Source organism: Terrapene carolina, unplaced genomic scaffold (assembly GCF_002925995.2).
Source record: "Terrapene carolina triunguis isolate 2854851 unplaced genomic scaffold, T_m_triunguis-2.0 Scaffold21, whole genome shotgun sequence".
NCBI classification, from domain to species: domain Eukaryota; kingdom Metazoa; phylum Chordata; order Testudines; family Emydidae; genus Terrapene; species Terrapene triunguis.
In genome coordinates this window covers 22591628-22617854 of record NW_020664372.1, presented here as the reverse complement: position 1 = coordinate 22617854, position 26227 = coordinate 22591628, and the positions used below count along the sequence as shown (strand labels likewise).

At 45.4% G+C, this 26227-nt stretch overlaps 1 protein-coding gene across 1 annotated transcript in view; it reads left to right on the top strand.

Moving 5' to 3' along the window:
• The window catches only part of STK24 (serine/threonine kinase 24), a 113598-nt gene that overhangs the window by 40078 nt on the left and 47293 nt on the right, over positions 1-26227 (top strand). Inside the window, exons 3-5 of the mRNA XM_024204298.2 lie at positions 17516-17572; positions 21391-21499; positions 21620-21777. Of these exons, the coding sequence (XP_024060066.1) occupies positions 17516-17572; positions 21391-21499; positions 21620-21777 (324 nt within the window). The remainder of the gene's footprint in view (positions 1-17515; positions 17573-21390; positions 21500-21619; positions 21778-26227) is intronic.

Genomic DNA, 26227 nt, shown 5'->3' with positions numbered 1-26227 from the left:
ATGAGGGCAAGCCTGCTGGCAAGGCCCCACACAAGACAAGCAAGCGCCACCGGTTTCCAGCGCCAAGGCAGAGTCCTAAGTTGCCGTGTTCTTGGTCTCCGCATCTGCCCAGGTCTCCAGCTTGCCACTATGAGTCATCGGCACTGCGCTGCCAATACCCTTCTTTGTGCCAGGGCTCACCCAGATGTAAATGATCTCCCTGGCACCGGTCTTCATCACGCCGTTGGTCGCTGTTGCTGAGACCTTGAGGTCGCTCCCAGACGAGGTGCCGCTCTCCCTACTCCAGGCACCGGTCGGACCGCTCCTGGCACCGGTCACCGGCCGTGATGGTGAGCTGCCAGACCCAAACCTTGACCGCCCCGCCTTGGTCACTGGATGGTGATGACTTTTCCGGCTCGGAGGTGGAGTTCAGCCCCTCGCCCAGGCAGCAACATGATTGGGCTCTGGAGGGCACATCCGCGGCATTGGTGCTGGCCTGGCAGCAGGGCCAGTGGCCAACCCAATGGCCTTATTGAAACGCCTGGGGCGTTCCCATCATGCCGTTGCCCCACTCCTGCCAGCCCTCAGTCGCCGCATCGGACAGGCCGAAGTCAGCACTGACAGCACCGACAGCACCAGGTTCGGTGCAGGATGCTCTGGTAGCCACCCTGAAGCCGCCTTCCCTGGCAAGTTAGGACATTGCCGAACCTCCCCCAGTGGTCCAATCATCCTCCTTCTCTCCGGACGAGGCCCATGGGGCCCTTGAGAGCTAGCCCACCAGACGATTTCAGGGAGCAGCAGGTGCTGCTCCACAGGGTGGCATTGAACTTGGGCCTCCAGGCAGAGGAGATGGAGGAGCAGACAGACACATGGTTTAATGTGCTCTCAGCATCCACCTCAGTCCACATTGCACCCCCAGTGCATGAAGGGGTTCTGCGCATTGCCAAGACCATCTGGCAAACCGTCCTCCATCCTACCCACTTCCAAGAGGGCAGAAAAGTAGTACTTTGTTTCCGCAAAAGGATTTGAGTACTTATACACCCACCCACCACCGGGATTGTTGGTTGTATTGGCCGCCAACAAGAGGGATAAATGGGCCCACCCGAATAAGGGGGCCAAGAGGCTGGATTTGTTTGGTTGCAAGATTTATTCTATGCATTCTACGTATTCTACGGCCAGCCTCCAGTTTCGGGTGGCGAACCACGAGGACCTCTTGGGTTGCTATAACTTTTAATTGTGGGACACTCTTCTCAAGTTCAAGGACTCCATGTCTCAGGGGACTGCCCAAGAGTTCACAGTTCTGGTGGAGGAGGGTACCGCGGCAACTCAGTGTTCCCTCCAAATGGCCTGGGATGCGGCTGATTCAGCTACCCAGGTGGTAGCCTCAGCAGTGGGTCATGCAGCACAGTTCTTGGCTCCAGACCACTGGACTGTCCCAGGAGATGCAGGCCTCTATTCAGGACCTCGCGTTTGACAGTGTCAGCCTTTTTTCTGACCAAACGGATGCGCGACTGAATGGCCTAAAAGACAGGCAAGTGACCCTCCTCTCTCTGGGGATGCACACTCCTCAGGTGTCGAGACAGCCATTCTGCCTCCTCTGCCACCTCAAGAGTGGGAGCCTCGACAAGGGCCTGCAAGGAAAAGGGACATTGGGTTTAGCTGCTGCCGCCCTTCATCGTCCCGATCTCCTGTGCAGCCTCCCCTGACAAAACACCAGGGGGACCAGAAGCGCTCATTTTGAGGGTGCGCTCAGGAGCAACGTACCAGCCAACTGCCCATATCCTTCCTGCATTTTCCTCAAACGCCTTTTCCCCTACTGCTCGGCCTGGTCGCGGGTTACATTGGACCGCTGGGTCCTGGACGTAGTGGCTCAGGGCTATACCCTGCAATTTTTGGCTGGTGCCCCCCCCCCCCCACTTCCCTATCTGTCTTCAGAGATCCTTCTCACCAGCAACTCCTCAATCAGGAGGTCGAGAAGCTCCTGGGTTTAGGGGCTGTGAAGGAGGTTCCTCTGGACATGGAAAGAAGAGGATTCTGCTCCCACTACTTCCTAATCCCGAAGGCCAAAGGGGAAGAGGCCCCGCTGCCAAACATCCTGGACTATTTGCTGCACCTTAAGCTCCAGGGCCTGTCATTATCTTCGGTCAAAGTACATATGGCAGCCATTTCGGCGTTCCACCCTCCATTTCAAGGCAGGTCGGTCTTCGCCCATCCCATGATGGTGCAGTTCCTGAAAGGTCTGGAGCGCCTTTACCTGCATATCGGGGACCTGGTTCCCCCTTGGGACTTGTGCTGTCAAGGCATACGGGGGGGCCCCCTCTTCAAGCCCTTGGCTTCTTGCTCCCTCCTGCTTCTCTCATGGAAGGTCTCCTTCTTAGTCGCTATAACTTCGCCCATAGGGTATCCAAGATCAGGGTGCTCGCATCAGAACTGCCTTATACAATTTTCTATAAGGACAAGGTCCAGCTGCGTCCGCACCCGGCCTTTCTGCCCAATGTCGTCTCCCAGTTCCATACTGATCAAGACATATACTTACCAGTCCTTTGTCCAAAGTGTCATGAGACTGATGAGGAATGCAGTCCTGGATCATGACCTGCATCTGCTACCGTTACAAGCTGGCAAAGGTGCCCCCGCTGGTGATAGTGACGGCTCACTCGACTAGGGCATCATCGGCAGCATTCCTCTCTCAAATGCTGATCCAAGAAATTTGTTGGGCCACGACCTGCTCATCCGTCCACATGTTTCCAGTGCTCCAATCTGCAAAACTGTGAACTCCGAGCCCACCTCCGAGGATTCTGCATGTGAGTCACCTACAGTGGAATCCACATGAGCAAGCACCCAAAGAAAAAAATGGTTAACCACATTTTCGTAACTGTTGTTCTTCGAGATGTGTTGCTCATGTCCATTCCATTACCTGCCCTCCTGTTCCTCTGTCTCAGTTGTCGGCAAGAAGGAAATGATAGGGCGGAGGGCCGGCGGTGCCGAATATACCACGGCATGAGCGTGGCACTCCAGAGGGCACCACAGCTGGCCCTGTGGATACCACTAAGGCAAAAGTCTCCGACTGCGCACGTGGGCATGCGCACACCTACAATGGAATGGATATGAGCAACATATCTCGAACAATGGTTACAAAAAGGTGGGTAACTTTTTTTTCTCTGAAGGAGGTTTAGTTCTTCATCATCTCCTGGCAGATAACATTTCAGATATGAAAATACCATAAATAATAAATATTTATTTTCAAAAACAACACATCGCACCGAGAAAGAAAGGGGAAAAAAAGAGGAAATGGATGAGAGTACAGAGCAATATGAGGTACAAAAGGGACACAAATTTGGGTGTGGATATTATGAAGGAAAATGTGGAGCGATGTAGGAGGGAAGGGGAATATGTGCTATACTTGTATGTGCAGAGCTGGAGTGATTGATTTAAATAAATTATTTGAATCATGGTTTAAATCAGCAAGCTGGAAACCTCAAATTAAATAAATAGTTTTAATCTTGTTTTACATTTGTGCTTGCTAGTTAGTTATTTTCTTAAATTGAACCTCAATGGTTAGTAAAATTTGCTGCTACTTCTTGCTAAGCAGGAGGATACACTATATACACTTTTATTTAAGCAAGTATATAGGTTAACATGTATTCAGATGCTTAATTTTTACATTTTTTAATTGTTAGAAAATTATAATTGACTAATTCCTTATTTCCTAGGTGGTGTTTAACTTTTACTCATGATTTGTGTCAAGCTGCATTTGGATGGAAATTGGAAATGAATTAAAAATGCACAAATCAACATTTTAAAATAGTTTTATTTAACTGATAAAAACAACCGTAAATATGGATAAATAAGGAATAAAATAGCTTATAAAAATGTTTTTCATTTATAATAGACCTATTAAACAAAAGAAGTATTCTCTGTAGTTAATGAATTGAATTCAATATTTTTTTCTGATCACCGTGGTCTTCAAGATTTTTAGAACTAGTCAATCCCATCCTCTCACCTCATTATTATTCATAGATTGTAAGAGGAAAACAAGCTTTCCTAGTTTGTCAATTTCCAATTGGCTTCTCAACTTTGAATGAACCAGTCATTGAACTAAAGTAAGCGAATAAACTAAAATGAAGAAAACTTTCTCCCTCCACCTTCTGTATAAAAAGGTTTAGCGCTTCAACAACTCTGGACCTTCGAGTGCTTGTCCATATCTGTGTTCCTTTGATGGTGGTGCTTGTGTGCCTCATGAGCCTGAGATTGGAGTCATTTTGGCCAGCGGTTTTTGAATGCCCCATGTGCACCCGTCTGACCTTGTGCTCCTCTGGCCGCCATTCAGTTCCTCTCACCACCTCACAGCTTAGAGGCAGAACCCTGACTGCCTGAGAGATTGCCAGCCTTTCTCAACGAGTTAATAGCTTTAATAGTTAACAGTCAGTAGATATAGTTATCTGTTTGCCTCTTGCAGTTGTTAGTTCCTTTTACTCATTGCTGGTGTGGTACTGTTTGGTTCTCATGGATTCAAATGTTGCCGCTTATGCAAGGGAGCTATCCCAGCCTCAGATGGACACTCAGAGTGCCTCTGCTGTCTGGGAGAATCAGACATTCCCAGCAAAGGTGCAATTTGTAAGTTCTTCAGTTCTCGTGTCAGAAAGGACAGGGAGTCTTGCCTTCAGGTCTTCCTGATGACTAGGTCCATGAGGCCCCACTTCTTAACCAGGTTTGAGAACCTCTACAGGGATTTGGAGCCCAAAAAGCAGAAATATGGGCTCTCTGCCTTCAAGAGCCCCTGTGGTGGCTGCCCAAACCATGATCAAGAAGACTACATCCTCCTTGGATAGACCACAAGGGGCCAGGGGCCCCAGTGGTAGATCATTTACTAAGGTTTCCTCTAAGAGGAAAACCTCTCCGCAGCACTGCATATCCTATGAGGCTTTGTGGCCCAGAACGGTCCCGCCGAAGCTCGGTCTTGTGCCAGTGCCGATTCACCTGGCACTGAAAACCATGCCTTTGAGAAAGAGCTTGGTACTGATCCCAGTGCTGTCTACTTTAATAGCCTCAGTGCTGACACTCCCGACACTGGAGCCAAGCCATCCAGGACAGAGTACTAAGGGCTCTTCCTTTACTGTAATGAAGATTGTGATACCACCAAAAGAAAATTTGGGTCCAGCCCACCTATCTGCATTACCTCATTTTTTGGCATCGTACAAGTACTTGACACAGATGGATCTGCAGATGCATCTGGAACCAGTTTCTCTTGTTTTTGACTTCAGTACTACATCTGGCACAACTCCACAGAGCTCCGAACAATCCCTCCTGCTTCCACTCCAACCATAGGTAGAGAATGAAGAACAGACACCAGAAGGTGATCTCCCGGTCCTCATGACTCTATCCTCTTTGTCCCCTAATCAAACCATCATGTCACCAACAACTCCACAATTGGACGACTAAAAGGATGTCCAAGATCTATTTAAAAGGATAGCTGAGGCCCTCCAAATCCCCATCAGTGAGGTACAGGACCAGACACATGAGTTAGTGGATATACTTCAGGTCTCTTCAGCCCTCCCTGTCAATGAGGCTATACTGGACCCTGACAAAAATCTTTTGGCAGATGCCTGGTTTTGCATCCTCTACTAAGCATGTGGAATTCTTTTACACACACTGAGAGAAGAAGGGACAACTCAAAACCTTACTTCTGCTCCCAGACCTGCTGTCTCAGAACGAGGGACAGTCCTACACCCAAACCTGGGGGTCCCTGCCTCTCACAGCATGGTGACTGCTGCGGGTTCCGCCTGAGAACACTTAAAGAACGGGAACAGTGGCTGAAGGTGATCCTCATGGAGGCAGCATTGCGCCCCCATTCTGACCCGGGCTTGAGAGACCTGATCCCTACAGTGGTGTCCTCAACGCGGAGCGTCCTGGTGCCGTCGGCGACTTCGGCACTGAGGAAGAACTCTTCCAGGGATGGTCGGCACCGCCACGGCTCCTCATGAGGCCCATCTTATAATAGGCACCGCTCCTATTCGCCGGTGCCTCAAACCCAGGGCCCACGCTCAGCGACATCTTCAATTGCCTCCGCCATTTTCATGCTGCCTTCCGCTGTGCATACGCACCAGGCGCCTATGGTCCCAACGCCTTTCCCTCCAGCACCGTCGTCAACACCGGCACCGTGCTTGGCTCCAATTTCGGCACCGGCCTTTGCGACGGCGACTCACCCGTCTCCCACGCCTGCACCGTTGTCGATGTCGACCTTGATGCAGGCACCTACGGCCCAGGTGCCGATGTCGGCACCTGGCCCCCCAACCCGGTGGCTCCCGTGAGCGTGCCGATGCAGCTCCCTCCTGTGAGACTGATGCCGACCCTGACATTGGCTACAACACCTACGGCCCCGGTAACAACATCGGCACCACCTCCTCCAACGCTGCCCTGGAAGTCACGTGACCCATCTGGGGCAGATGGCAGGGAGCTTCCACCACTGGCACACGCTTCCTCCTCCTCGTTGCTGGACGAACCGTTGGCAGGGACGTCCATAGCTCCTGTGTTAGAGGACAACAGAGTTCTACAACAGTTGCTCCGCAGGGCTGCCTAAGGTTTGGGCATCAAGGCCAAGGAGGGTGGTTCAGGACACGGATCCCATGGTGGACATCCTAGCACCCTCGGAGCCTTCACGGCTAGAACTGTGATAACCATAAGATATAGAAACTTAATTTTTTTAGAAAAATAAAAAAGATTAGAGATTTTGCTGTATAACTTTTTGACAGGGTGTTGAATCTGCCTACAATTCTATGGCTACGAACTCATGTATACTTGCTGTTTTGCCTTTGAGTTATTAAGGTCTCAAGAAGTCTTTTTCATTTAGGGTACATTTTGTAATTCTTTCCTTGCCATCTTACATGGCAGTATTCAATTTGTGAAGGATAAATTTTTACATTTTTACCCCAGAGCTCTTTTGAGTATTTGTTGGTTTAATGCACAGAATTGAAAGAGTTTCAGCATGGTATCAAAACCTGAAAAAGAATGGTGACGTTAGCATAGCTTAAAAATATGTTTTTCATGAACTAAATGCACCGAGATATAAAATGGATTTATGGTTCTAACATAAATCATAAGCTACCTTCTGCTGGACGAGATATAGAATATTGCCTCTGTTGGGGTTGTATGTGTTATATAATAAGGTGGTAAAAATTTCTAATACAGTTTAGGTTAGAGACTAGGGAGGGTTGTGAATGACTCTTCTAGGATCTAATAGCATGGAGTGGTTTTGTCAACAAGCTGGAGATAAAATTCATTATAGAGAAATGTCATGCACACTGGAGAAACAGTTTAAACTGTACACATGAGGGTCCTCAAAGACAAAAGGAAATGCTAGAAGGAAATCATGTCACATGTAACTAATCTTTGGGACTCTGGAAGTTTATATTAAGCTTGGAAAGGTGGGTAGCCCACTGATTTTTGCATTCACAGTCCCTTGTTCTCCTGTCACCTCCCTCCCCTCATATCCTCTCCAACAAACAAACAAACAAAACCAAAAAGCATTGCACTGCTAGACTACACTGCAGGGCTGATCTATGAATCCTAGAGCTTTTCTTCACGGATAAAACTGAGCAGCATCCTGTGAGTTTCACACTCATTTCTGCTTGAAATCCTTTATTGCTTAGTCTTGGTCTAACTGCAGACTTAAATTGGTATAACTGCATTGCTGATGGGTGTGGATTTACACCGACCTAACCCCTGGTGTAGTCGGCGCTGTGTCGATGGGAGGGCTTCTTTTGTTGACATAGCTACCACTTCTCCGGGAGGTGGAGTAGCTACACCGACCTGAGAAGCTCTCCTGTTGGCATAGATAGCGCCTTCACTAAGCATTACAGTGGCACAGCTGCAGTGCTATATGTGTAGACAAGTTCTTAGAATGAAACTTGCTAGGCTTGTGTCAGTTTTGTTCAGTACACAGCAGGAAGAGAACAAAACTGACTAAATGCTACATTCAGTTTACAGCTATGATATTGGGGGTGGGAGGCATACACACAAGGGGAAGGGGACTACAAACATTCATAGAAGGATAAAGGCAGAGGCCAAAAAACAACACATGTTGGAGTAAGGGATCAACAGAGCCATTGCAACTGTGCTGAGTGTCTTGGGAACTGAAATGATTGGGCTGCTGCTTGAGTCTACAGCTTTGCATATTGTTACAGGGTGTCAGCTGTGCTATAATTAAGTTTATGAACAGCTTTCTGCTTAAAGGATGATTTTTCTAAGTGCTCTAAAATCTGCATGGTTACATGGGTTGCCTTGAAATTTGGTGTGCCTCATTGGGACATATAGGTAGGGTAAGTGATGTAGATTTGGGGTCATTTGACCAAGGAGTTCTGAAGATACAGCCCCCAGGGGGGAAGAACTTTGAGAAAAGTTGAGGGATTCTGCCAGTGTTTTTGTGTGCAGACCTAGGGATCAAACCATTGGCCCTGATACTGACAGAGGGGTCTCTATATATGCCCAGCCAGTGCACAGAGCCTACTACTGCTTGGGGGAAGCAAAACTTTAAATTAAATTAATGAGAGTTTAGCTCTCTAGTTAGGCATGGGCCTGAATTTCCTAAGCCTCACATACAACGTCATGTACAGACTGAGAAGCTGAGAGTCTTTCTAGTCTCCAAGTTTTCAAGGCAGCTTGGTAGTTCAAGGTCACGTGCAGTAGCTACTGATCCTGACCTATACCCAGCCAATGTCAGTTCAGGTCCAACCTAGGGCAAAAATTGGGTGGGGAGAGGGATTGGACACCGAGAAGGAGAGCATGTGAATGAGGGGCCAGAGGACTAAGCAAGAATAGAGGCAGGGGCGCCTATTAGCCCCATGTTCCCCTGGAAGATAATAAGGCAATAAGTAAACAGTCAGCATGGATTTGTCAAGAACAAATCATGTCAAACCAACCTAATAGTTTTCTTTGACAGGGTAACAACTAACCAGCCTTGTGGATCGGAGGAAGTGATAAATGTGGTATATCTTGACTTTAGTAAGGCTTTTGATACTGTCTCGCATGACCTTCTCATAACCTAGAGAAATATAACGTAGATGGAGCTACTATAAGGTGGGTGCATAACTGGTTGGAAAAACATTCCTAGAGAGTAGTAATCAGTGATTCACAGTCAAGCTGGAAGGGGATATCTGGTAGAAACCTGCAGGGATCAGTTCTGGGGGAGGGTCTGTTCAATATTTTCATCAAGGATTTAGATAATGGTATAGAGCGTATACTTAGAGTTTGCAGACAATACCAACTTATTCATAAATGATCTGGAGAAAGGGGTAAACAGTGAGGTGGCAAAGTTTGCAGATGATACTAAACTGCTGAAGATAGTTAAGTCCAAAGCAGACTGTGAAGAACTTCAAAAAGATCTCACAAAACTAAGTGATTGGGCAACAAAATGGCAAATGAAATTTAATGTGGATAAATGTAAAGTAATGCACATTGGAAAAAATAACCTCAACTATACATACAATATGATGGGGGCTAATTTAGCTACAACAAGTCAGGAAAAAGATCTTGGAGTCATCGTGGGTAGTTCTCTGAAAATGTCCACGCAGTGTGCAGAGGCGGTTAAAAAAGCAAACAGGATGTTAGGAATCATTAAAAAGGGGATAGAGAATAAGACTGAGAATATATTATTGCCCTTATATAAATCGATGGTACGCCCTCATCTCGAATACTGCGTACAGATGTGGTCTCCGCATCTCAAAAAAAGATATACTGGCACTAGAAAAGGTTCAGAAAAGGGCAACTAAAATGATTAGGGGTTTGGAACGGGTCCCATATGAGGAGAGATTAAAGAGGCTAGGACTCTTCAGCTTGGAAAAGAGGAGACTAAGGGGGGATATGATAGAGGTATATAAAATCATGAGTGATGTGGAGAAAGTGGATAAGGAAAAGTTATTTACTTATTCCCATAATACAAGAACTAGGGGTCATCAAATGAAATTAATAGGCAGCAGGTTTAAAACAAATAAAAGGAAGTTCTTCTTCACGCAGCGCACAGTCAACTTGTAGAACTCCTTACCTGAGGAGATTGTGAAGGCTAGGACTATAACAGAGTTTAAAAGAGAACTGGATAAATTCATGGTGGTTAAGTCCATTAATGGCTATTAGCCAGGATGGGTAAGGAATGGTGTCCCTAGCCTCTGTCTGTCAGAGGGTGGAGATGGATGGCAGGAGAGAGATCACTTGGTCATTGCCTGTTAGGTTCACTCCCTCTGGGGCACCTGGCATTGGCCGCTGTCGGTAGACAGGATACTGGGCTAGATGGACCTTTGGTCTGACCCGGTACGGCCTTTCTTATGTTCTTATGGGAGTGGTTGCATGTGCTTTGGATGATAGAATTCAATTTTAAAATGATCTGTACAAACTAGAGAAATGGTCTGAAATAAATAGGATGAAATTTAGTAAGGACAAATTTTAGGAAGGAACAATCCAGTTGCAGATATACAAAATAGGAAATGACTGACTAGGAAGGAGTACTGTGGAAAGGGATCTGGGGGTCATAGTGGATCACTGACTAAATATGAGTCAATAGTGTAGTCTCGTGTCCAGTTTTGGGCGCCACATTTCAGGAAAGATGTGGACAAATTGGGGAAAGTCCAGAGAAGAGCAACAAAAATGATTAAAGGTCTAGAAAGCATGACCTATGAGGGAAGATTCGAAAAAAAAATTGGGTTTGTTTAGTCTGGAAAAGAGAAGACTGACAGGGGACGTAACAAGTTTTCAAGTACACCTCTACCCCGATATAATGCTGTCCTCGGGAGCCAAAAAATCTTACCGCATTATAGGTGAAACCGCGTTATATCGAACTTTCTTTGATCCGCCAGAGTGCGCAGCCCCACCCCCTCCGGAGCACTGCTTTACCGCTTTATATTCAAATTCGTGTTATATTGGGTCGCGTTATATCGGAGTAGAGGTGTACATAAAAGGTTGTTACAAGGAGGAGGGGGGAAATTGTTGTTCTTAACCGCAGAGGATAGGACAAGAAGTAATGGGCTTAAATTGCAGCAAGGGAGGTTTAGGTTTGACATTAGGAAAAACTTCCTTGCTGTTAACGTAGTTAAGCACTGGAATAAATTGCAGGGGACTCGACTGGAAGATCTCTTGACGTGCCTTCCATTTCTATGATTCTCTACGCCTCCCCCCCAACCCCACATTTATGTGTGTGTATGTACCTGAGTCTGGGGGAGGCTGAGCCCCTCTCCCTATGCTGCATCTGGGATATGGGGAGAGGGGAGTTTGACTTTCTGGGGGTCTGAATGTGTTCCCTGCTTCCTGTGCATGTCAGGATTTGTCCCTCAGGGGATGTCTGAATCCCTCTCCCTGCCCCGCAGGTGAGTCATCACTGGAAAAAGCGTTTATCCTTTTGGATGGGAGCTGAAGACAGGCATGCTGGGAACATGTAGCAAGAGCACATTACTGAGATTAGGGTGAAGAGCTGAGAACAGACATGCTTGATGCATCTCAGAGATTCTCAAGCACTGTGGAGGCAGGATGAGGACACCCACTGAGATGAATGGATCAGTTCACCCATCTCAGAGGTATGGTTTCAGGCTGCATTCACCTTCAGGGAGGTGTTCTCATTGATATGAGAATGTCACATTGAGATGAATGGGCCACTTCATACCTCTCATAGCCTCCTATGCTGCAGATGAATGTGTAGAGCAACTTTATAAGTTATTACTATTATAATTAAGAAGATTTTTCTGTTTTAAAGGACAATTCTTTTAAGTACCCTAAAATCTTCATGCTTATTCAGATTTTATTGGAACTTTCTCTCTCATGGGGATATGGGATAGATTAGTGATCCAAATTTTGGGTCTCTTGAATCAAGAGGTTCCATGAAATATAGACACCCCCCAAAAGTTTTTAAGTTCACAGATTCTGTTTTTTTTGTCTATGCCCGCCTTCTAAGGCGCTAATGGCTTAATGGGACTGGAAAGGGAAGACAATCTTGAAATTGAGGCAGGAGCTCTATGTTGTGGGGGGTGGTGAGGGAGAAAGGTGGAGGGGGAGAGGCACACCAATCTTTTCTCGTATGCTTAAAGTTACAGTAAACTACCGTGTCATAAAACTGTAAAATTTTGGGGGCATAGATCATGTCTGAGATTTCTTTCACTGGCTCTGTTAGTAATTACATACTCCAAACATTTCAAAGCACAACCATCATCCCTATGTCACAATAACAAAGTGTATAGGGTAGAGATGAAAGGAGGATTTAGGAATCTCATTGTAAATGTGTGGCCTAGTGGAGAGAACAGTGGAGTGGGATTCAGAAGACCCGGGTCTATTCTCAGCTATGCCACAAGCCAGCTGGATAACCTTGATCAGGTCACTTATCTTCTTCTCTGAGCCAGTTTCCTCATCTGTACCATGAGGATAATGACATTTCCCTCTTTGCTAAAGCACTTTGAGATGTACTGATGAGAAGTGCTGTGTAAGAGCAATATATTATCATTACCTGGTCACAGTAACAACTCAGCTGCAAACCTATATGATAATTACAACTGCCTAAAAGACCCTGAACCCCTACCAGCAACATTTCTTTCTGTTTAAAAAAATGGAGGAAATTCACTGACAAAAAACGTAACCTTCACACAGAGTTAGGGTTGCCCAATGGTGCCCTGTGCCCTTCTAGAATGTCAGGTTCAACAAAACTTGAATTTGTGAAAACCATGAAATACACTCCATGGCACCTTAACTCTCCCTTCTTTGAGCGAGGCCGCAATATGCCCATAACATGTACACTGTCTTTGCACTGTACTGAACAGGAGCTACCTATGTCTGCCCTACTGTCAAACACTTAATCTACTCCACAGAAGGAACATCATATCTGCTACATAATGACATGCACTTTTACATCCCTCTTTCCTTATGCTCATGATGCCATCTAATGCTATATTTTCACTTACCTTTAATTAAAGACACAGACCACTCTCATCTCCCACCTAAATGCAAGCCGGTCTAAAGGTCCAGAATGGAGACCTTGGTAGACATCTTCACTTGTCTGGCAAAATGGAACTCTCAACAATAAAAGTAAAGCTCATCTGTGCAGAAGACAAATGCTCCTCTGAGGATGGTCAGAGACTGGAATGAACTCTCTCAGGAACAAAGGAACATCAAAAAGTTTCCACTCTAAGTGCAAGGCACATTTCTTTGACCTTGCCTTCTCTAATAAAACCACAGGTCTATTTATATAACCATAGCCACAGGCATATTTAACCAACAAAAAATCCCAAAAACCCTACAAAAACAAGACACTCCACTAAACACACATCTCCCTCTGGAGAGAGGATGAGAGAACAAACATAGCAGTTGTGTAGTCACTTTGCTCAATACAACACTACTGGCAGGCGCTCACATTCTACGATGATAAGTGTGGTATGTAAACCTATATAGAATAGAATAGCATTGCTGACAGACCTCATGGCAGGAAGACCCGTGTGCCCTGCTACTCCTTAGAACTGCACAATATATTGCTGAAGTACGGCATACTTGGTCTCACAACATACACATGAATCTTTTTTCTTTGGTCACACACACGGGTCAGGGAGAGGGGCTAATAATACCCCTCTTGAAGGAGCACAGACCCCCCAAATGGCCCTATATCTCAATCACAGCTCTTCTAAGCTGCTCCAGCCAATCACTCCACCACTTAATGCAGCTACACCTATGCAGTGAATGCTGCTGGAGTGCATGCCAATAATTCCCAGTGGCTATGGCCAGCTCCATGGGACAGAGTTGCATTTGTGTGGACGTGTACCGTAGCTCTTCTGAAAACCAAGAAATGAAGTTTTTTTGCTTAACTTGACACTCGTCTTTGAGTAGTGTCCTTATGGGTGTTCCACTGTAGGTATGCTTGCGTACCTGCGCTGCTGATCAGAGAACTTGGGTAGCAGTGTCCATTAGGCCAACATATGCGCTGTCTCTCCTTGTGCCCTGCCATGAGGCTAGGCAGTGCACATGGGCTAACCCCCTCAGATCCTTCTCAACCACCACTGGCTAGAAATAAAACTACTAGCAATCCCTTCGCGACCATTATCATCTTTTGCTTTTCTATAGTTAGTCTCCCCATTCTTAGTTGTACCACCTTCTTCTGCTTTCTTCCCGAACAAAACAACAACAAAAAGACTTTATTTACCCCCCTTTTTTCGGAGACCCTTTTCCTAGTTCACAGGGCTTCAAGAAATATCTCTCTTGTAAAGAGGTCATCCCTGTAGCAGACAAGCACTCCCAGTGCATACGCTGCCTTGAGGAAGGCCACATTCCACAGTAGTGTGGTCTCTGCCAGCAGCTTAGACCCTGGTCTCACAACACAGGGAGTTGAGACAGAAGATCATCTTCATGGAGGCAGCCCTCCAACCCTTTCCGGACCCATGCTGAGAGTCACCTGGCAGAAGTGAGTCTTTTCCACAGCCGCCGTCATCCAGGGACTGTAGGTTGAAGAAATCAGTTGCTGACCCTTCTCACAAGTCATTAAAAAAGAGAGCAGGAAGTTCCCACAGTGAACCCTGAGCCAGCCGTAAACGATCTCCTTGGTACTGTTGGAACCAAGACAGTCCCAGTCCGGTATCCTTGGCTCATAAAGATCTGGAACGGCTGGTGCCATTGACGTGCCTAAGGAACCAATGCGCACAGGCACTGAGTCTGCAGCACCAGAGGACAAAGACAGGAGCCAGCACTCCACTAAGAAGACGCTGCCAATATGCGCTGTACCATCAACACAGTCATGCAACACTGGAGCATTTGGTACGGGCAAGATCTCAAACCCCCTTGGTACTGCCAGTGGCACTGAGTCAGTTGGTAGCACTGGAATTCCAGCACTTGAGAGACATCCACGTATCTGACGTACCAATGTCTCCTCTTCTTGGTACCGGGACCTCGGCATAGTGTCTTCCCCTAACACGGGAGTCTTCTCCACTGTTCTGCCACGCACCCATACTCTCTAGTGCAGACTCGGACAGTGAACCAGAGAAGGTTGTCTCATTTACCCCTCTTATGATCCCTATGGTGCCCATTACCAAGAGGGCCCCATAGTATACCTCCAGACAGCCCCACCGCCACCATGGTATGGCCAACTATAGGCACCACCATCTCAGTGGCCATACTGGGATCCTTGGCCTGCATATCACACCCACGCCTCTTGGGCTTCTTGTCTCACCCGTGAATCCCCAAGATGCTTCCCCTCTGCCATGGCATCTAGAGCCTCGGAACTTCCAGAAGAGATTGTGGAGGAACAGGAGGGCTGCATTGAAGAAGAGGTGCTGAGGACCAACATATCCTCTTCCTCCCCAGACGAGCTGTCATGCCTCTCCCACTGTCCTTGGCCAATGATGTCCAGCTTTTCCAGGAGCTGGCAAAGAGAGTTGCAGATACACTACAGATACCATTAGAAGAAGTCAAGGACTCTCATCAGAAGCTCCTTGACATACTACACACCTCATACAAGGCACTGGTGAGACCTCATCTGGAATACTGTGCGCAGTTCTGGTCTCCCATGTTTAAGAAGGATGAATTCAAACTGGAACAGTACTATCTCTGTTTCTTCAGGGTCCACCTAGCGGCTATAGCAGCCTTTCACCGGTAGAGGAATACTCAGTGCTATCACACCCATTCCTTAGGGGTATAGTAAACCTTTTCCCACAACCCCGACATCCTACTCCCATGTGGGACCTAAACCTGGTATTGAAAGGCCTCACTATACCTCCCTTCAAACCTATGGCCACCTGATCGCGTACATACCTTTCAATGAAAATGGACTTCCTGACAGCAGTCACTTCAGCTAGGAGATTAGGAGAAATAGCAGCTCTGATGGCACATTCTCTCTCTCTTTCCCCTCCCCTCCCAGTATTATTTTGGGACAAGGTTATGCTCAGGCCGCAACCAAAATTCATCCCTAAGGTAACCTCCCCGTTTCACGTGAACCAATTGGTTCACCTTCCAATTTTCTACCCCAAGCCTCATCACGACTACTGAGAGGCTATGTTGCACACACTAGATGTCAGGAGAGCCCTAGCCTTTTACCTGCATAGGATGAAGGCTTTCAGGAAATCCCCTAAACTTTTCCTCTCTATTGCAGAAAAATCTAAGGACTAAGTAGTATAGTTCAGAGACTCTCTCCAAATAGGTCTCAAACTGCATTAGACGATGTTATCAGATCTTCAGCATGACCCCGCAAGATAGTATTTTCACACACTCCCCGAGGCCGATCTCCTTATCAGTCGCCTTCTTCTAGAATGTCCCTATCTCAGAAATTTGTAGAGCGGCAACATGGATGTCAGTCCACACCTTTGCAGAGCATTATGCAATCACTGGGGACTCTGCCTCCAATGCCATCTTCGGCTCCACAATATTGTTATCGGTAACTGACCTGAACCCGAAGCCCCAACCCTCTAATAGGGATACTGCTCAGGAGTCACCTACAGTAGAGTACCCATAGGGACACTACTTGAAGAAAAAGCTACTCACCTTGTGCAGTGTGTGTCCCTATGGGTGACCCACAACCCACTCTCTTGCCCTCTGCTTTAGAGTTCTTGTCAATGACTCTACAGTGAAGAAGGAACTCAGGGGGGTTAGGCTGTTCTGGCACTTTTACCGAAGTTCCCTGATCAGCAGTGCAGGGATGCAAGCACACCTACAGTGGAGCACCCATAGGGGGACACATCTCGAAGAACCATCGTTATTGCACAAGGTGAGTAACTTCTTCTGGGAAGGCACAATATACCACTGGGCACCTTTAATCGGTCTTAACTAAGTTTTTTTTTTTTTTTTTTTTTGGTCAGAGAATATTAGCTACTTCTGCAATGAACTACATTTAAGGATTGTTTTAAGAGCAGGAAGGGACAGTACATTACTCTTGGGGAAACCATAAGCTGCTTTCTCTCCAGCCTCTGGAGCATATTTGTATTGTTTCATTTTCATTGTTCATGAGTGCTCTCTTCTGTCTTGTGCCCCCTACTTTTCAGGTTGAGAAACACTGGATTAGACACTTGTAATACTCTTCTTTATATATGCAGTTCAACTAGGTAGGGCTTCCCTACTGCACCAGATGGTTTTCATTAGCTTGAATTAGAGAGAAATCTCCTACTCCTCTGAGTAGTATACTGTGGCAATGTTAAGGGGTCTACACCTTCCTCTGATCCATCTGTGTTTGGCCGTTATGGAGACATAATACCTGACTACTTCATGTGGACCACTAGTATATTCAGTATATAAACATGGCAGTTCCTATGTTTCTATATAGGACAAGACAGTGTATGGAAATAAGGATTGTAAAATCTAAGATGGAAAAAATGAATAAAATGGAATGAAGTCAGTGTATGTTATCGTCAAATAAATAAAAATGTGGAGCAGGAGCAGTATTTTTCTGCCATGACAGATTATATAGTTTAGTGAAATTCTGTGCCTTTACATCTTTACTGTAATAATTCTACAGAATTTATTTTGCAGCAAAATGAGTGAAGCAAGTCATGAAAGAAACTAAAGTGTGAAGCTACTAATTTCATCTGTTCTATTTTTGCAGGATACAAAATTATGGATAATAATGGAATACCTTGGTGGAGGCTCTGCTCTTGATCTAGTAAGTAAACTAGTTATGAACGTCATTAATTTAGTAAACTTAGTTAAAATTTCATTAATGCATTTCTTGAATGTTTCTGCTGTTTATAATTCACCTGTAATCCTAGTGTGACATCATTATTGCTATAGCAGTTGTGCTGTCAAACCCAGGATTATTGCTTCAGTAGAGAAATAAAGCGGCATAACCAGATATATTAAGAAACAAAAGCTCTGTTTTCATGCAGAAATTCCCAGTAGTTAGAAGAAAACGTTTGTGTTAATATATGAATTAAAATACATTTTCCATGAGATGACATCAGGTTATGTTCATGTGCAAAAAGGCTAGGTAACTCAGGATGTTAGTAATAAGATATGAAAACTTTCATCTCAAAACTCTGACCTTCAGCCAGCCATAGAATATTAATGACTGAAGGTTGTTACTGTGTGCTGGCTCTTCATGGTGCTCTTACATTTGTTCCTTAGTGTACACATTTTTTAAAAAACAAAGCACCCTGTCTGTAGTCTCATTGAGATTTGAATGGACCTAGTGATGTAATTTCCCTCTTCCCCGGCAGGGTTGGTAGGTATGTCCTTTGAAACAATCTTGCATTGTGGGTGTTAGATGTGTATATTTTCTGTGATTAAATACAATAGAACCTTGCTAAAACACACTTCACAGAACGACAAGCTTTCTATCTAGTCCATACAAAAATTGGTTCTCCCCACAGCAGAGAGTCACAACATGGCTTTTGTAAAGGGAAATCATGCTTCAGCAATCTATTAGAATTCCTTAATGATTCCTTAATGATCTGGATGATGGGATGGATTGCACACTCAGCAAGTTCGCTGCTGACACTAAGCTGGGGGCAGAGGTAGATGCGCTGGAGGGTAGGGATAGAGTCTAGAGTGACCTAGACAAATTGGAGGATTGGGCCAAAAGAAATCTGATGAGGTTCAACAAGGACAAATGCCAAGTCCTGCACTTAGGACGGAAGAATCCCATACACTGCTACAGGCTGGGGACCGACTGGCTAAGCAGCAGTTCTGCAGAAAAGGACCTGGGGATTACAGTGGACAAGAAGCTGGATATGAGTCAACAGTGTCTCCTTGTTGCCAAGAAGGCTAATGGCATATTGGGCTGCATTAATAGGAGCATTGCCAGCATATCGAGGGAAGTGATTATTCCCCTCTGTTAGGCACTGATGAGGCCGTATCTGGAGTATTACGTCCAGTTGTGGGGCTCCCACTACAGAAAGCATGTGGACAAATTGGAGAGAGTCCAGCGGAGGGCAATGGAAATGAGTAGGGGGCTGGGGCACATGACTTATGAGGAGAGGCTGAGGGAACTTGGATTATTTAGTCTGCAGAAGAGAAGAGTGACAGGGGATTTGATACCAGCTTTCAACTACCTGCAGTGGGGGTTCCAAAGAGGATGGAGCTAGGCTGTTCTCAGAACAAGGAGCAATGGTCTTAAGTTGCAGTGGGGGAGATCTAGGTTGGTTATTAGGAAAAACGATTTCATTAGAAGGGTTGTGAAGCACTGGAACGAGTTACCTGGGAGGTGGTGGAATCTCCATCCTTAGAGGTTTTTAAGGCCTGGCTTGACAAAGCCCTGGCTGGGATGATTTAGTTGGTGTTGGTCCTGCTTTGAGCAGGGGATTGGACTAGATGACCTCCTGAGGTCTCTTCCAACCCTAATCTTCTATGATTCTGTGATTCCTTGACGTGGTCAACTAACACGTGGATGAGGGTGACCCAGTGGATATAGTATACTTGGACTTTCAGAAAGCCTTTGACAAGGTCCCTCACCAAAGGCTCTTAAGCAAAGTAGGCAGTCATGGAATAAGAGGAAAGGTTCTCTCATGGATAAGTAACTGTTTAAAAGATAGGAAACAGAGGGTCAGTTTTCACAGCAGAGAGGTAAATAGCTTGGTCCTCCAAGGATCTGTACTGGGACCAGTGCTGTTCTGCCTATTCATAAAAAATCTGGATAAGGGGTTAAACAGTGAGGGGGCAAAGTTTGCACACAATACTAAATTACTCAAGAACATAAGAACGGCCATATTGGGTCAGACCAAAGGTCCATCTACCCCAATATCCTGTCTTCAAACAGTGGCCAACACCAGGTGCCCCCGAGGGAATGAACAGAACAGGTAAGCATCAAGTGATCCATCCGCTGTCGCCCATTCCCAGCTTCTGGCAAACAGAGGCTAGGGACACCATCTCTGCCCATTCTGGCTAATAGCCATTGATGGACTTACCCTTCGTGAAAGTTAAGTCTGAAGCTGACTGAAGAGTTACAAAGGGGTCTCCCAAAACTGGCTGACTGGGCAACAAAATAGCAGATGAAATTCAGTGTTGATAAATGCAAAGTAATGCACATTGCAAAACCCTAATCCCAACTATAAAGGCAAAATGATAGTGTCTAAATTAGCTGTTATCACTTCAGAAAGAGATCTTGGAGTCATTGTGGATAGTTCTCTGAAAACATCTGTTCACTGTGCAGTGGCAGTCAAAAAAGCTAATAGTGTTAGGACCCATTAGGAAAGGGATAGATTATAAAACAGAAAATATCATAATGCCTCTATATCAATGCAAGGTACGCCCACATCTTGAATACTGCATTCAGATCTGATCGCCCTATCTCAAAAAAGATATATAGGAATTGGAAAAGGAACAGAAAAGGGCAATAAAAATGATTAGGAGTATGGAACAGCTTCCATATGAGGAGAGATTAAAAAGACTGGCACTGTTCACCTTGGAAAAGAAATGATTAAGGGGAGATATGATAGGGGGTCTATAAGATCTTGACTGGTGTAGAAAAAGTGAATAAGGAAATGTTATTTACTCCTTCCCATAAAACAAGAACTAGGGGTCACCCAATGAAATTAATAGGAAGTGGGTCTAAAACAAACAAAAGGAAGTACTTCTTCAATAAGGCACAGTCAACCTGTGGAACTTGTTGCCACGGGATGTTGTGAAGGCCAAAACTATAACAAGTTAAAAAAAGAAGTAGATAAGTTCATGGAGGATAGGTCCATTAATGGCTATTAGCCAGGATGGGCAGGGACGCAACACCATGCTCTGAGTGTCCCTAGCCTTTGTTTGCCAGAAGCTGTGGATGACTTGATGGATTACTCGATGATTGCCTGTTCTGTTCATTCCCTTTGAAGCACCTGGCATTGGCCACTGTCTGAAGACCGGATACTGGGCTAGATGGACCATTGGTCTAACCCAGTATGGCCAGTCTTCTATTCTAAGATTGTAATAGCGGATGCTGTAATGATATTTTGTATTACTCAAATTTGATTACGTAATATATACTAAAGTACATTTAGTAGTGCATTTAAAGGTATGATAAATAATGAAAACTAAACTGCTATTGACAAATGAATAAAATACATTTTTGATGTTAGCCTTATTTTTATTAGCATTTCAAGTTTCATTAATTCAATACATCTATCTCATTCATTAGTGCAAATTAGTTTTCCATGTCCACTGGAGGTAGGACAAGAAGTAATCAACTTAATCTGCAGCAAGGGAGGTTTAGCTTAGATACTAGAAACAACTTTCTAACTATACGGATAATTAAGTATTGGAATAAATTGCCAAGCGAGGTTGTAGGTTGGAAGAATACCTGTCAGGGATGGTTTAGGTATCCCTTGTCTCAGCACAGGGGAGGATGGCATAGATGACCTCTTGAGGTCCCTTCTAGCCCTATGTTTCTATGAATTCTTTGAACTTAGCATTTTTAGTTTATTTTTTCATACCGTTTCTGTGTTGTCTCTGAAATTTGTAGTTTACAAGTATTTACAAATATTTCTTGCATGTTTCTCATAGTTAGAGCCTGGCTGTCTTGATGAAATCCAGATTGCTACAATATTAAGAGAGATACTTAAAGGACTCGATTACTTGCATTCAGAAAAGAAAATCCACAGAGATATTAAGGGTAAGTTATTTAATCATTTTTTAAAAATAGTTTTGATTAAATGTTCTAACAGTAGAGATAAGGAAAACCTTTGAAACATCAAAGCTGTAAACTTTTAAACTGCCTTTTTTTCTTTGTTAGCTGCCAATGTTTTGCTATCTGAACAAGGAGAGGTAAAATTAGCAGACTTTGGAGTAGCAGGTCAACTAACAGATACACAGATAAAGAGAAATACTTTTGTGGGAACTCCATTCTGGATGGCACCTGAAGTAATAAAACAGTCAGCATATGACTCAAAGGTAAGATTAAAATAGACTTTTCTATTTCCAGGCATTACCCACAGCCCCTTCCCTTCCAATTTTATTTATTAGATAAACTAAATGCTTTGTGCAGGCTGTGAATTACATGGTTGCAATCTGAGGCCCACCTGAGCCACTTTCTGTACTACTGCTGTTGCTCATGTGTGACGAACTGGGACTGTTCTTAATGTGGTCTTTGAATGCTGAGTGGGGAGTGTTGGCCTGGGAAGGTGGCAGGGGGGTTTGGCTGGGACGGTCTTCATTGGGGGATGGGAGACTGGCCTTGAGGGAAGATACCTGAGCATGTAACGTGAGAACCCAGGAAGGGGGTTGGAGCCAGGTGACACCTCTGCGCGGGGAAACTGGACAAAGGCGGGGGGAGGAGCCGGGGGAGGCTGGGTGAGAGACGCTGGAGGGAGTGGGAGGTTTCAGGAGCTGGCTGGTAATGGAGGGAGCCCAGACGGGGCTCTACCCCCCCCCCCCCCATGGGGCTGTGGTGCCCCTGGGACCCCAAGATGGACCTAACTGAGGGGGTCCTGTTGTCTGTGCCTGCAAGACCTGTCTTGGACTGTGTTCCTGTCGTCTAAATAAACCTTCTGCTTTACTGGCTGGCTGAGAGTCATGGTGAATCGCAGGAAGCCAGGGGTGCAGGGCCTTGTGTCCCCCCACACTCTGTGACATCATGCACTTAGGGTCTTTTCTTTTTCTTTTTTTCCCCTCAGAACTACTCCAGTGACTTTAACTTAATTGTAAACATTTTTTTCAGGTAATAATACATACTTGCATTTAAACTGACTTCAGCTGTGTTTTTGAGTTACCACACTATTCGGACACAGATTTGAAAATTCATTGTAGACAGATGTCTGTAGAATTGGCCTGTAAAAAGTGCTGATCACACTCCAGACCTTCTATATAAAGCAAATGTATCGTGTTGAACTGCGTATTTCTTTACTATATTGGGAAACACAGACTTTGGATATAAGGCAATGATCTTGAAAACTAGGCTAATAAATGTTGTGCCAAATATAGATATACATTTTATCTATGCAGATAAACTCCTTTATTTTCATTTACCCGTCCTGGCACTGCTCACCCTCTCCAGTATCTAAAAAGAGGCGTAAGACCTCTAAACAGACAACTGGGAGAGGAAGGTCTCTGGCATCAAAATCCTCTAAGCTAGGGGTCGGCAACCTTTCAGAAATGGTGTGCTGAGTCTTCATTTATTCACTCTAATTTAAGGTTTCGCGTGCCAGTAATACATTTTAATGTTTTTAGAAGGTCTCTTTCTATAAGTCTATAATATATAACTAAACTATTGTATGTAAAGTAAATAAGGTTTTTAAAATGTTTAAGAAGCTTCATTTAAAATTAAATTAAAATGCAGAGCCCCCCAACCGGTGGCCAGGACCCGGGAAGTGTGAGTGCCACTGAAACGCATGCCATAGGTTGCCTACCCCTGCTCTAAGCATAGGGATGAGAGTAGAGTGCAGCCAAAATCTAAGCACTCTTCTCTGGTAGTTCCAAAACCAGCAATGTTGATTCCAGCCCTGAGGCAACTAATGTCAAATCCAGGACCTGAAGGGGCATCTGGACTTGACCACAGTGACCCGAGACCATCTTGGCACTGACCACATCAGAGGCATTTGTGGCAGAGATCTGCGGAGCCTATCTGTGACGATGTCCCTGGCGACCGTGCCCCTGGTACAGGCAGATAGAGGGTCACCAGTATTGCTGGTGCAGTAGTTGGTACTGCAACAACCTCCATTGCCTCAGACTTCACACCCATTGATACTGTTGAATGGGATGCCTGCAGTGTTGGCTGCTTTCCACTTTTCGCTGATTCGGCACTAGTCTCTGTCACCATCAGGAGCAGCTCCCCCTTGGTCAACAGAAGGTGATTTGTACTGCTCTGACTTGGAGATTGGCTCTTACATTTCCCAGTCTTGGAGCCAGTCACACTACTCCCCACTTACGTGTTACTTCCCTAGGTTGCTTTGAGATCCTCCAGCTGGAAGAGGGTCGGGCATGTGGTCAGGGAATCACTGGGTCTTCCCACTGGTCCAGTGGTCCTTCTGGAACCCTGAGGATCCCCCCTGATTTCTAGGTCATACATGAGGTGTTCCTGCTCTGTGACCTCAGAGAAGCATGGGAAGTCTACTTTCTAGGCACTGCCTGTTCCTGACCCTGGCACCAGGCTCATTGTGGAGCAGGAAGAGATGGTTCAGGAGGACCTTGCTTGACAGCTAGAAGAGGAGGAATAGCCGCAACCTAGGCTGGCTTCATCCTCCTCTTTTCCTGATGAGGCAGTTTCCTTGGGAGGCATCTCACACCCTCCTGATGATTATAAAGCTTACCAAGAGCTATTGAAGAGTGTTGCCTCAGGTTCAGGGATCCAGTTGGAGGAAGTTAAGGAGTCCTCCCACTGCCTTATTGATATTGGTGGCCTTACCTATTAATGAAGGAGTTTTGAAGTCCATTAAATCACTCTGACAGATTCCTTCATCCCATTTTCCAACCTCAAAAAGGGCCAAATGTAAATATTACATTCCCTCCCAGGGATTTGAATATCAATGCTTCCCCTCCTCCCCCCGATCCCTGTTTCTCCTTTGGTGTCAGCGGCCAATGAAAGGGAGTTCCAGGGCAAACCCCCAAATCAAAGATCTAAAAAACTAGATTTATTTTGTAGAAAAGTTTATTCTAATGTGGGGTTACAACTCAGAATTGCCAGCCAACAGGCTCTTTTGGAATGTTATGATTGTAATGTTTGCGAGTCCATATTAAAGTTTAGGGACATATTGCTGGAGGATGCTAGAGTAGAGTTTTCCTCTTTATATGATGAGTGGAAATCTGGAGCGAGAACTTTCCTCCAGGCTGGACTAGATGCAGCAGATTCAGCTCCTAGGATCATCATGGCCTCTGCAGTTTCCATGCACAAGAGCTCTTGGCTGCAGGCCTGGGTGCTTGCACAAGAGGTCCAACAAACAACACAAGACCTGCCACAAGCGCTCTTGGCTGCAGAAGACCTGCCTTTTGTAGAGTCTTGATTTTTTTGGTGGAAACAGACTCCAAGTTCCATGGGTGAAGGATTCTAGGGCAACTTTAAAGTCTTTGGGTTGTATATTCCAGCCCTGTCCAGGAAACATTTTTACCTGCAGCAGACCCACTGTTACTCTGCCCCTGCTCCTTGTTAGGACCTGCAAAGAAAGAAAAGTAGGGGTTATAGATGCAGACCACTTCCTCCTCCTGCATCTGCATCAATGCCTGCTCCATGTAAACAGCCAGGTGGTGCTAAACAGATGTTTTGATGGGTCAGTTGACGACACCACCCCACTTTCCAGGATGCCAGATTCTGCCTCCTTCATGTTTGCAAGCCATCTTTACCGCTTCCTCAGTGCATAGTCCTGGATTACTTCAGACTGATGGGTCTTAAGCACTGTGGAAGTGGGATATACCATCCAATTTATTTCTGCCCTTCCCTGCCTGTTCCTCTTCAGGGATTACTCTCACAAGGAGCTTCTCCTCCAGGAGCTTCCTTCTCTCCTTCGTATAAGAGCTATAGAGGATATTTCGCACTGTCTCAAGAGGGAAGAGGTTTATTACTGTTATTTCCTAATCCCAAAAGCAAAGGAAGGTCTTGACCAATTTTAGACCTGTGCCAGCTGAACAGATGTCTCAAAAAGATAAAGTTTTGCATGATCACCCTGGCTTCCATTATTCTCTCTTTGGATCCTGGAGGCTGGTATGCTGCCCTCAGCTTAAAAGGTGTCTTTTTCGTGTGGTGATTTATCAAGGTCACAGAAAGCATCTCATATTTGTAGTGAAGCACTCTCATTAGCCCTTCACCATGCTGCCTTTCAGCCTGTCAGCAACATCTCGTGTGATAGCTGCTTTCTTGAGGAGTCTGAGTTGAAGTTTATCTTTATCTGGATGACTGGCTAGTCTAAGAGGCTGGTCCAGGACTCAGTTAATGTTCAGTGTGTATCTCCCATCCAGTCAACATTTGAAGCTACTGATCAATTTATAGAAATCTCTCCTTTGTCCAGTTTAGAAGACAGATTTTATAGGAGCAGTACTGAATTCTACTCAAGAGCTTTCCTTCCAGGCACAAAGTTCCAAACAATTTGATCTCTTGTTGCAGATTTCAAGGCTTACCCAGTCACAGGAGCTCAAAACTGCATTAGGCTCCTGGGGTGTATGGCCTTGTGCATATACATAGTCAGGTATGCCAGACTGCATCTCAGGAATCTTTAAAGTTGACTGTCCTCTGTTGTTTTTTTTTTTTGCCAAGTTGTCACCATCTGAACTCAGTCCTGAATGAGTATTGACTTCTCTAGATTGGTGGACAGACCCGGTCAGTGTATGTGCAGGCATTCCCTTTGTTCACCCTCAACCTTTGCTGATATTGGTGACAGATGTATCTGCCCTGGAGTGGGGGGCTCATCTTGGTCCC